General features: G+C 42.1%; 1 protein-coding gene across 1 annotated transcript in view; it reads left to right on the forward strand.

Annotated features, from left to right (window-relative positions):
* The window catches only part of tusc3 (tumor suppressor candidate 3), a 238,259-nt gene that overhangs the window by 150,562 nt on the left and 75,041 nt on the right, over positions 1-12,656 (forward strand). Inside the window, exon 7 of the mRNA XM_078221231.1 lies at positions 9,707-9,781. Within this exon, the coding sequence (XP_078077357.1) occupies positions 9,707-9,781 (75 nt within the window). The remainder of the gene's footprint in view (positions 1-9,706; positions 9,782-12,656) is intronic.

A 12,656-nucleotide genomic window follows, 5' to 3' on the forward strand; every position in this document is an offset into this window, starting at 1 on the left:
GGTTACAAGGATACATTCTAGGATTACCGAAGAGCTGCAGAATATGACTCAATTCGCCTCAAAGCTCAGATATAGGATCACTCCCATCAATATATATACTAGAAAACCCACATTACAAAATCAAAACAAAAATATAGTCATTGGGGGTACAGTCCAGGGCTAACGCAGAGGTGCGGATTATGACTCCAAACCATTGTCTTTCATGGAGTCTAAAAACCCAGAACATTAGCAGGATTGTCAGAGGTTCTAACAGATCCTTCAAAAGTTACCCTCAAAATAGCAGGATAAAGCAGGGCACATGGGATTCCAGAAGTCTTCAGATAGTCTCTAATCTCATTGAACCCTCTATGTCTCAGCTGTATCGCTGCCAAGAAGTCTTGGAAGAATAAGAGCTTTGCTCCATCATAGAGCCAAGTCCCACCATGTCGGGCAACTTCCAATACTCTTTGGCGATTTCTGAAGTTACAGAAAAGCATGATAATATGCCAGGATTGTTAGTTGTCCCTCGGCGTTAAGGATAAGATACAATGTTCCCCTTCAAGCTTGATAGGCCCACTCTTTGTGTTGAGATTTAAAAAAAACATGGTAGCCAGCTCTCAAAACGTTCATGGGGAGCATACCCTCAGTTCCTTCTGGAAAACCGATCACCGATATTTTTCCCCGACCCTAGTTTTCCAGATCCACCAAGATATCCAACATGCAATGCAACTGATTGTCTACGGATTGCGAACAGGCCTCGACCGAGGAAGCAACATTCTTGACATTAAGGATTTTATCTTCTGCTTCACAGAGCTTCTTACTGGTACACTGCAGTCCATCAATGTGAGCACTGATATTCTGTGCCAAAACACCATGTTTGTCATCAATAACTTTAATAATATTGGCAGTCATCACCTGCAATATCTTCAAGAGCATTGGACCCACAGCATGCTTCTTAACCAGGTCGCCATATTGAGGGTCCAACTCCAACCTGGATGCCTCTGACTGCTCCTTTTAATTGAGGATTTTCTTGACACTCCTTGGCATTTTGTCACCAAAACTCCACCAAGAATCTTCCAAGGACATATCCAGGAGCTTTCACTCCAGGATTATGAGCAGAATAAATGAAATGATTGAAAATGAGCAGCATCAGTGCTCACGGAAACACAGCCAATCCCACACTTGCATCACATGACCCCCAGAATATTTTTTGGCATTTTAAAATTTTTAATAAACTTTTATATTTACTATTGTTTTGGGAAAAAAACATAAGGTTATTTTATTTAATGATCGAAGTGTCTAAATGGATCATATGACTGTCAGAAAGTGGGGAAAGAGTGGCAACGTGGATATGTATTATAGTTATTTTTGTACAGATTTACGAACTCAATATCACCAATAATTGTGTAGCCATCTAAGTATATCAGAACCAAAGTGTCAATTACAGAGTCTTTTTTCCCGTCTCCTTTCTTTTTCAACCGATTATGTGAAACTTGAAATTTAATTTTTTTTCATAATTAGAGGCCCCTCATACTGGGAGACCGTATGCTGTAGCTTATTTAGCTTATCCTTGAGTTTTGAAATGTAACCAGCTTGATTGACGCATCTGGCTTTCTGTAATCATGTGACAATGTCATGAGGGTGCCTCTAGAAGCAGACATCTTGAGGCAGATCAGTAAAACCAACAATCCTGGCATATTATCATGCACCGAGACAAGCCACTGATGAAAACTGTTGTCCTTAAACATGCAACCTGGTGAGACAAAATATATTTTTGAACCTTGGAAGTGATGCAGAGAAGACACTGAAAACACAGGAACATATTCAAATCTGTAGAAAGGTTGCTGAAAAAAAGACAAAAAAGTGTTGCAAGTAAAATATTTGCTGCAGAGAAGATGCAGCCAAGTAAGGAACACAGAAATGTTAAAATTTGCGAAAAGCTGCTAAAAATGACGAAGCGAAACAGACAAAGGCTGCAGATACTGACTGAGTGAAAAAATGGCTGAAGTAAATTTTCTCATCCCATCTCCAATAACATTGTACGCTGATATGTAGCGAAACTGGCAGTTTTTCTACCAACAATGGCAAAACTATGAGATTCAAGGCTCCAAGACCAGACATTCCTGTCCAAGATCAATAGACCTTTTGTTTGTCTGTCAAATCCTCTGTCCCAACTCTGGCGATTCCCGTGGTGGCGGGACCAAAGAATTTAGGCCTTAATTGACAAGCCTGAACAGATAAAAACAGACACATTTCTAACACTGCTGGGAAGGGACTGCTACAAAGTGATCACCATCCTAAATCTAAATGATGAGCATAGATAGTAGATGACAGATATTTTGAAGGCCTTGAATGTAGATTTTGAATCCTAAATGAATGTCATATATTAATGTTATATATTCAACACTAGCGTTCAAAGTGAAAACAAGTCCATTTAATGGTACGTGAATGTGAATTAGGACAGTTAAAAGATGATCTGATTAAAGACAGATTAGTCTTAGGCATGCAAGACCTCTCAGTGAAAGCAACTCTACTGAAAGATGAGGAACTGATGCTAATGAAAGTGATAGACGTGTTGAAATGTAGAAGTTGTGAAACGTCAGCGAGAGCATATGTATGGCACAGCACACCAGGAGATACGTCATACTGAGAGACACTCACAAGCAATTACAGAGAATGGGCAAGATGCAAATATAATCTAGGTTAGCATACAAAGGAAAAGAAGGGTTGCCAGCATGGGGAAAGCAATGTTTTAACAGCAAGAAGCAAAATAATTTCAGACATGTGTTTGTCTGGAAAGAAGGAAAACAAGCTTATATAGATGGCTATGAGAGATATATCAGCAGATGAGTCTGAAGAAGTGTTGGAGGGAATGAACGAACTGAGTCTTTCGAGACCATATACAACTTCAACAAAAACATCTTTATTCAACATGCATGAGGGAAAGCAGTACCCGGAGCTGTAATTCTAGCTTGTGCCCGAGCTACTCTGCTCATCATAGGTTCTTACACATTCTTATACTTTTTCGCATTACAAAGTACTGCATTTCAATTAGGTCATCATTAAAGTTCTGTTTTGATCACATTATGCTGATCCATTGTCCTGTGTGCTTGATCTTTTATCATTTTCTGAATATATCCTGTCTACATGTTGCAATATCAAAGCACTGTAGTTATCAAGCTGATTTCAATGCTGTGTTAATTGTCCCCATTTCTCTCATATGTGATTAGTTTTCCAGAGGCACAATGGCTCCTCTGGACATTGAGGAGTCTTGATAAGTGGTATCAATTATCTTATTGTTGCTATAACCTCGGAAAGATCTTACTTGGGGTGTGACTGTTTAGTTCTGTCTGGGATGTAGTTATTTGTAATTTGTTGTGTGTCTGCCTCCAGTGTGTGTGGATACTACAGTCAGGCTGTCTGTTTAACCCTTTACATTCTTTACTCTCCTGCTGCAGCCCATGTTCCCTGGGTTGCCATACCAAATTGAGAATATAACAGGTTGGTTCAGGCATGTCTATTGGCAACAAATGATCTGTGACTTTCCATGATGACTGCAAAAAGGAGAATATCAAGTGAGCAATTGTCAGATAGACACTGGCGTTAAGCAACATAACAAGTTTCACAGATTTATGTGAAGTCGTTCAACATGGGATCCAAAATGAAGCCCTCAGAAGCAATTGGGTAGTCAGGGGGAAGAGATCTTACCAGCTGTACAGAGTACTGAACACCATCAATACCAAAGGTCCATGTGTGCCCAATCACCTCAATGGAACAACAACAGCCATCAAGGTACAACAAGGGTCACAGTAACAGCACTCTTTAGACAAGGGACATCACCCAGATGAATAGCCAATGTGAATACACACATGTTGCATGAAGAGACTTGCACTGTTTAAAGACCATGCGTACAGCGTACAAAAAAAAAAGACCATGCGTACAATGCATGTGCAGTCTCTAACTAGTGGAGAAAACAGCTGTTAATAAATGAGAACAGTGAGTGTATAATGGGTAACTTGTGTAACTCACAGTCACACAGGATAGTGCATGACAAATGTGTATTTTGTTCACTGGGGAAGACGGGATGTTTGTATCCTTTGTTCGTTATGAAAAGGGGAGTTTTGGGTTTTGAAATGTAACCAGTCCGATTGACATATCTGGTTTTCTGCAGTCGGGTGACAATGTAATGAGGCTTCTTCTGGAGGCAAGCATCTTAAAATTAGTTCAATAAACTCTCTCACTGATGTAGACTGCTGTCCTTGAACATGAAAGAGCTTATATGTAAATTGGGCACTGGCAATATATTAACAAGCAGTTGGCCTTTTAAAAATCTATATATTCCAGAAGGAAAAGAACACTGAGGGAGATCAACAGTTCCAAAGGTATTTTTGGCCTGAAATTCTGGAATGGCTGGCAGTTGGACCAAATCCAAGAGTTCCATTTTATGCTGTAATGAGCATTGATTGACATAAGGTGGGATATACACCTCTCAGTCAGGAGTAAGTCCCGCTTTGCAGATCTGCTGGCCAATCTGATTCACTGGCAACTCTCCAGTCCCTCCAGCAACAATGCTGTAGTGTCCAGAACAGTCACTGCACAGAGCTGAGTCAGTCAAAGTCTCAGGAACCGAATGCCCACTTAAATGTTAGGGGTCTCAGGTAGGGGAAGGATAAGGAAGGCCTGTGGGGTCACAAGGCAGGCAATCAAAGTCTCAGTGGATAGGCCAGGGGAAAAGGGAGGTGCAGAGTTAATCCAGGCCTTCAGGGCTTTGTGGCCATTAAGTGGTGAAGTTAAGGCAGGTGGAAATTGTGAGAGAAACCCTTTTCACACTCTCCTCCCTCTGCCTCAGTTTGAACAAAGAACAGTACAGCACAGGAAACAGGCCCCTCGGCCCTCCAAGCCTGTGCTGCTCATTGGTCCAATTAGACCATTCGTTTGTATCCCTCCATTCCCAGACGCTCATGTGACTTTTCCAGGTAAGTCTTAAACGATGCCAGCATGTCTGCCTCCACCACCCTACTTGGCAGCGCATTTCAGGCCCCCACCACTCTCTGTATAAAAAAGTCCCTCTGATATCTGAGTTATACCTTGCCCCTCTCACCTTGAGCCCGTGACCCCTCGTGATCGTCACCTCTGACCTGGGAAAAAGCATCCCACTGTTCACCCTATCTATACCCCTCATAACTTTGTACACCTCTATTAGGTCTCCCCTCATTCTCCGTCTTTCCAGGGAGAACAAGCCCAGTTTACCCAATCTTTCCTCATAGCTAAGACCCTCCATACCAGGCAACATCCTGGTAAACCTTCTCTGCACTCTCTCTAAAGCCTCCACGTCCTTCTGGTAGTGCGGCGACCAGAACTGGACGCAGTACTCCAAATGTGGCCTAACCAGCGTTCTATCCAGCTGCAACATCAGTCTCCAGCTTTTATACTCTATACCCCGTCATGTAAAGGCAAGCATACCATATGCCTTCTTCACCACCTTCTCCATCTTCAAGGATTTGTGGACTTGCACACCTAGGTCCCTCTGTGTTTCTATACTCTTGATGGCTCTGCCATTTATTGTATAACTTCCCCCTACATTATTTCTTCCAAAATGCATCACTTCACATTTATCCGGATTAAATTCCATCTGCCATTTCTCCGCCCAATTTTCCAGCCTATCTATATCCTGCTGTATTGTCCGACAATGTTCATCGCTATCCGCAAGTCCAGCCATCTTCGTGTCATCCGCAAACTTGCTGATAACACCAGTTACACCTTCTTCCAAATCATTTATACATATCACAAATAGCAGAGGTCCCAGTACAGAGCCCTGCGGAACACCACTGGTCACAGACCTCCAGCCGGAAAAAGACTCTTCAACTGCTACCCTCTGTCTCCTGTGGCCAATCCAGTTCTCTACCCATCTAACCACCTCTCCTTGTATCCCATGAGCCTTAACCTTCTTAACCAACCTGCCATGAGGGACTTTGTCAAATGTCTTACTGAAATCCATATAGACAACATCCACGGCCCTTCCTTCGACAACCATTTTTGTCACTTCCTCAAAAAACTCCACCAAATTTGTAAGGCACGACCTCCCTCTTACAAAACCATGCTGTCTGTCACTAATGAGATTGTTCCGTTCTAAATGCGCATACATCCTGTCTCTAAGAATCCTCTCCAACAACTTCCCTACCACAGACGTTAAGCTCACTGGCCTATAATTACCCGGGTTATCCCTGCTACCCTTCTTAAATAACGATACCACATTCGCTATCCTCCAATCTTCAGGGACCTCACCTGTGTCCAATGAAGAGACAAAGATTTCCGTCAGAGGCCCAGCAATTACATCTCTTGTCTCCCTGAGCAGTCTAGGATAGATGCCATCAGGCCCTGGGGATTTGTCAGTTTTAATGTTACCTAAAAAACCTAACACTTTCTCCCTTGTAATGGAGATTCTCTCTAACGGGTCAACACCTCCCTCTGAGACACTCCTAGTCAACAAGTCCCTCTTCTTTGTGAATACCGATGCAAAGTATTCATTTAGGTTCTCCCCTATTGGGTTCTAAGCATAATTCCCCTCCTTTGTCCCTGAGAGGTCCGACTTTTTCCCTGACAACTCTTTTGTTCCTAACATATGAATAAAATGCCTTAGGATTCTCCTTAGTCCTGTCTGCCAAGAACATTTCGTGACCTCTTTTTGCTCTTCTAACTCCCCGTTTGAGTTCTTTCCTACTCTCTCTGTATTCCTTCAGAGCTGCATCTGTTTTCAGTTGCCTGGACCTAACGTACACCTCTCTTTTTTTGATCAGATCCTCAATTTCCCTGGTTATCCACAGCTCTCGAATCCTACCTTTCCTATCCTTCCTTTTTACAGGCACATGCCTGTCCTGCAGCCTTATCAACTGTTCCTGAAAAGACTCCCACATGCCAGACGTGGACTTACCCCCAACAGCCTCTCCCAATCAACGGCCGCCAATTCCTGCCTAATCCGGCGATAGTTAGCCTGCCCCCAATTTAGCACCCTACCCTTAGGACAACACTCGTCCTTGTTCATTACTATCCTAAAGTTAACAGAGTTGTGGTCACTATTTGCCACATGTTCCCCTAACGAAACTTTGACAACCTGACCGGGCTCATTTCCCAGAACTAGATCCAGTATAGCCCCCTCTCTTGTTGGGCTATCTACATACTGTTCCAAGGAACCTTGCAGTACGCATTTTACAAATTCCTCCCCGCCCAGACCCCCAGCCCTAAGCACTTTCCAGTCTATACCAGGGAAATTGAAGTCTCCCACTACAACAACCCTATTTTTTCTGCACATATCCAGAATCTCTCTCTTTGGGTATTAGAAAGGGGGGAAATGTAAAATTCTGGCCTTTGTGTTTGCCTAGGTTGAGTCTTAAACCCAGAATTTTCTCGATCAGACTTGTGGCAAAGTTTTACACCAGCTCGTACACTTATCTTGCTAACGACAAAGTATGCCAGAATGTTCTAAGAATCTCATCAGCATATACCTAAATGTTAAGTTTGGTGTAAAACCAGAGAAAATCCATACAATATTGTATCCATGTAATATTTAAGCAACATTTAAGAGGCATCAGGGTGGGTAAATGAATAGGGAGGGAATAGAGGAATATGGACTGAGTAATGCCAGAAGGTTTTTTTTTAGTTTAGTTAGGGCACCATGATCGGTGCAGGCTTGGAGGGGGAAAGGGCCTGTTCCTGCGCTGTACTTCTCATTGTTCTTTGTAATATGGGTTAGAAGAAAGCATTGAATGTGCTTCTTCAAGTATCTTCTTCATGATCTCTTTATCTTCTTCATAAAATTTTGCAAATTAAAGCATGATTCCATCAATATAGGCAACACAAAATTGTGGATTTTAAAAAATCTAATATATTCAAATGTAATTAAAAATGATTCAAAGGTATAGGAGATACAGGACTAAAACTGAAAAACAAATCAGAATTGTTTTTTAATGACAAGTCACTGACCTGGAATGTTAACTCTTTTTTTCTCTCCCCAGATGCTGCCAACCTGCTGAGTATTTCTAGCATTTTGTGTTTTATTTCAGATTTGAAGTATCAGCAGTATTTTCTTTTTGCATAGGAAGTACAGTGCCATTTTGATAAGAATTAAAATGATTGCTAAAAGAAACATAAAAAAAAACACTGGAAGCAATGATTTGATCTTACAGTACCTAAAATTCTGGGTAAAATTGCACCTGCTCAGAACTGGCATAAATATAGGAAACCCATGTTCTCGGGTCTTTTGCTTGTGGGCAGTTATGTTCATGACCTATGTGATGGTTTGGCAGAGAGAACATGAAAGCTGTGCAAATGATTGAAGAAAATCACGCACAAGAAGTATTTTAGCATAAAACAGCTGTAAATCAATTATTGTACACATGGGTTTCTTCGGAATAGAATGGCACAGCTCTGGTCTTGCCCTACAGTTACATTAAAATTTCCTAGGGAATTCTGGGCTTTCAATTCAGCAGTGAAGATGCAAATTCATTGCATTATATTAGCTGGAGGGATTTTAAATGATAAATTGTTGTATACAGTTCACACAAAATAATCCAAATTGAAATATATTCTGTTTCACTACATTTCCTGAACTTCATCTTATAATATTAAACACTGACATTTTTAGATGTTACTTTTCTTCAGATCTATAATACTGGAAAATACTTTCGTAAATTGAAAAAGACAACAGTCACGGGATTAGCCTAATCTAGGCATTTTATTCTCCTTCCCAAGTGATCGGAAAGATTGAACAGCTTCTGTTTATTGTGCTGGCAGAGCACATTTTCTGTACAATTAAATTGCAAAAGAAATGCAACTGCCTCCAATGATAACAAAACAACAATCCAGCTCTGTATTATATTTTTTAAAGCTAGGTTTTCCATATGCCAATGAAGTTAAATTTACTTCCTGACTTCACTAATTTGACTCCACTAATTTCATGATTCCACTAATTTCCAAAGATGTGCATCTTGGGTGGATTGGCCATGCTAAATTGCCCCTTGCTGTCCCAAAATGTGGAGGATAGGGGGATTAGTGGGGTAAATGTGTAGGGTTATGTGCATGAGGTACTTTATCTTGGATAAGGTGCTCTGTCGGAGAGCTGGTGCGACTCAATGAGCCAAATGGCCTCCTGTACTGTAGGGATTCTATGAATTTGTCTCTATAAGCGGAACCATTAAAGCTTTAATCCATCTTATTGCAATTTCTATTCCATGTGAAAATGATATCTGAAAGGAAGAATTGAAAAAAAGGTTAAATAGGATGGAAGCTAGTGTAAAATGTTCTCAAAGTTTAGATTGTAAATAAAGGATAAATAAAGGCATGTTTATTGTGATAATGTAATGTAAAATGATTCAACAATTAATTTCAGGATTGGTTCTTCACAGCTTTAAAGAACCTTTATCAAATGCATGTGCCTAATATGCATGAATTTTCATGTTGCATTGTTAACATTTCTTGATAATCTTTAGAGTTTTTATTTCAGTGATTTTTAGGTGATTTTCCCTCACTGTGAATTATGCATTTTAGAATTGACACTTAAAAGGGTTATTTAAATCAATCATGATTTGCATCTAATAATTGGTGAAGTAAAATCCAAGCATTTTTGGTGAGAACGTTTGAAGAACTGAGATAAAGCTGACTTTCTTTGAAAATGCACCTATGAGGCATTATGGGAAGTGCAATTCTATTGTTTCCTTGACGACAACTGCAGATGCTGCCATCACCATGGGAATGGTTCTTTTAAATGAAGCTGCAACATCCAAAGGTGATGTGGGCAAAAGAAGAAGTAAGTTATGCCAACAGTTTATATCTCAGTGCTATTACTTTTACTGTGTGTTTTGAATGGATGTGGCAATTCGAGCATTGAAGTGTTGCATGAGACATGAAATCAACTACTTTGTAAGTTTACCTTGTGTTGTGTACATATTGGTTTTGCTCTTGCTATTTACCATATGCCCCTTACTTGATAGAGTGGTCTCTACTACAGAGATTGCCAAGGAATTACATAACTTTAATCATCTAACAGTAGTCAAAGCATCCAGGGCGACGGTCTTAATGCTTGACAGTTATGACATTAAGTGAAGATAAAAATTAATGGTCATTGGCGACAAAATTTGATAGGTACTGAAATCGGGCACGGGGAACATAATGCAGGATTAACCCATGCTCGTTCGGATTAATGTAGACAGTGCACAAACTTAAAGCTACCAGTTAATTTAACAGGCACTGAGCACATGGCTGCATTGAGTGGCTGCATGCCTTTGTAGAGGGCCCAAAGTTATGCAAGACTAGTTAAAGGCTAACCCACACTTCTCAAAGCCTCTGCTTTGCTGCAGCTGAGACGATGTAAGAGGTATTCATGAGCAGGAGGAATGTTGGAATATGGTGCAACAAACCAGAGAACTTGACCAAGGTTCTGAGATGTGGCACTGGAAACCTTGGTGCAAGAGATAAACAGATAGATAAAGGCCCTCTGCTGCAGAAGACTCAGATGAGGACTTTGATGGAGTGGCAAAAAGAAAAAGGCCGATGGGCATGCACACAGAAATGTTTGGTACATTGGCAAGCTGCTAGAGAGCCTGCAGTCACACTAAAGGGTGCTGGAACAGCCAAACTTCAATATGGCTTCATAAAAAGCTTGGAGTCCTCCTTTCCTGAATGGAAGTGCTGCCCAACTCCATGTGAGTACTTGAGGACCCAATCATGATTGCCAATATTCCAGTTTCTATTGCAGCGCAAGCAGCAGCTACCTAATACCTGAGAGTGAAGATGGATAAAGAGGAACATAAAATTGAGATCTCCCAGTCCTCTCGTCTTTCTTCCCCCCACTTCAGTCAGATCCCACTATCTTAATGGCTAAGTCTGTCCATGTACTGTTGGAGGAGAGGCAGTCTTTGGCAGGACCTTCATGGGCTCTGAAAACCAGAGGATGTCAGTCACAAGCATCTGAGCAGTCAGGGTAGGGATATAAGTCTTTCAATCTGATGAAACTAGAGGGATAGCACCACACAGAATATGTCAACTTAACTTAAAAGCTCCATTGTGCCCTTATCCCTATTATTGCCTTCCAAGTTGTCTTCAATCTCAAAGAAAATGGTATGGCAAAAGCAGAGGACAAGTAATTGGTGTTAGTGCGAGGGATGGATTGTTGAATGTGAACTCTTTTGCGCTGGGGGCTAGAGGGTGGTGGGGGTATGCGGTGCACACTGGGTTCAGTATTAATGTGCCAATGGCTATACTGCCTGAAATAGTCAATCCTAATATCCTTGACAAACAGGCTCCTCTTGCTCCTCCTATTGGCCCTCTTCTTCCTTCAGCCCTGAAGATGCAGAGTGGTCCTCATCTTTCTGCTTATGTAGTCCTCTCAACTGCGTTATATGTGCAAGACACAGCAGACCACTGCCATTCTTAAAAGCCTTGCCAGTGCATATTGAAAGGCACCCCAAGATCTGATTCTCTGTATCTCTGGAAATCTAGCCACAGCAACAAATCTCTAGTTCTCTCTAGTTCCCTCCAGTTCTGAATGGCTGATTTATTAACAAAGTGGACGAAAGTGACGTGCAATGCAACTGCCATCCAAGATATAGCCTTTGCGCAGCAGATTATGTGATTCTACAGATGTCACCAGCAGAATTCTGGAAGGATCTGGAAGAGAAGATATTCAGGGCTGTGGTGATCTTAACTGCCACAAGCAATACATTCTGGTCCACTTGGAAGAAAGTATTCTTCCAGGAAACGTCACATGTCAGTAACCACCTGATATAGGAGGCTAAGTCTCCTGAAGCACTGGTACTCAGTCATGTCCAGATCCTAATTATTTATATCAGTTTATTTTCTTTATTCTTTCATGGGATGTGGATTTTGCTGGCAAGGCCAGCATTTGTTGCCCATTTGTAATTGCCCTTGAACTGAATGGCTTGCTTGGCCATTTCAGAGATCAGTTAAAAATCAACCACATTGCTGTGGATCTGGATTCACATGTAGGCCAGACCAGGTAAAGGTGGCAGATTTCCTTTCTGAAAGAGCTTCAGTGAGTGATATGGGTTTTTACAATAATTGATGATAGTTCCATGGTCACCAATTCTGAGACGAGTTTCACCTTCCACATTTATTACTTGAGTTTAAATTCCACCAGCTGCTGAGTGGGATTCAAACCTATGTCCCCAGGGCATTAATTTGGGCCTCAGGATTACTGGTTCTGTAACATTACCACTATGCCACCATCTCCCACAAGCTGGAGCTCTCTCTACATCACGCAACCCCGCATTGCTGCTCTCCGAGACCCCCCCCCCCCACGGCCTGATCGCTTGCCCCCCAACCATTCTCAGGCCAGCCCTGAACCCCCCCCCCGTCTACACCAAACTCCAGCCCCTGCCCCGATTGCTGGCCTCTCTCCATCCCCCACCGATCCCGACTGCAGAGTGGCAGTGGGCCACCGATTCCCACTGATCACGCCATCAGGCGTTGCCCCCATAGGCCTTGCCCCTTTGTCACTGCCCTATGCCTGATGGGCAGTGCCAAGGTGCCCCCGGGCATTGACACTTTGCCCCTTTGGCAGTGCTGGGGGCACAGGCTGGCAGTGCCAGAGTGCCAATGCCCAGCAGATACCCCCTATCCGACCCTCTGAGCAGCCCTGATTGCCCCCCTTCACTCCAGTGGGG

Source organism: Mustelus asterias, chromosome 1 (assembly GCF_964213995.1).
Source record: "Mustelus asterias chromosome 1, sMusAst1.hap1.1, whole genome shotgun sequence".
NCBI lineage: Eukaryota > Metazoa > Chordata > Chondrichthyes > Carcharhiniformes > Triakidae > Mustelus > Mustelus asterias.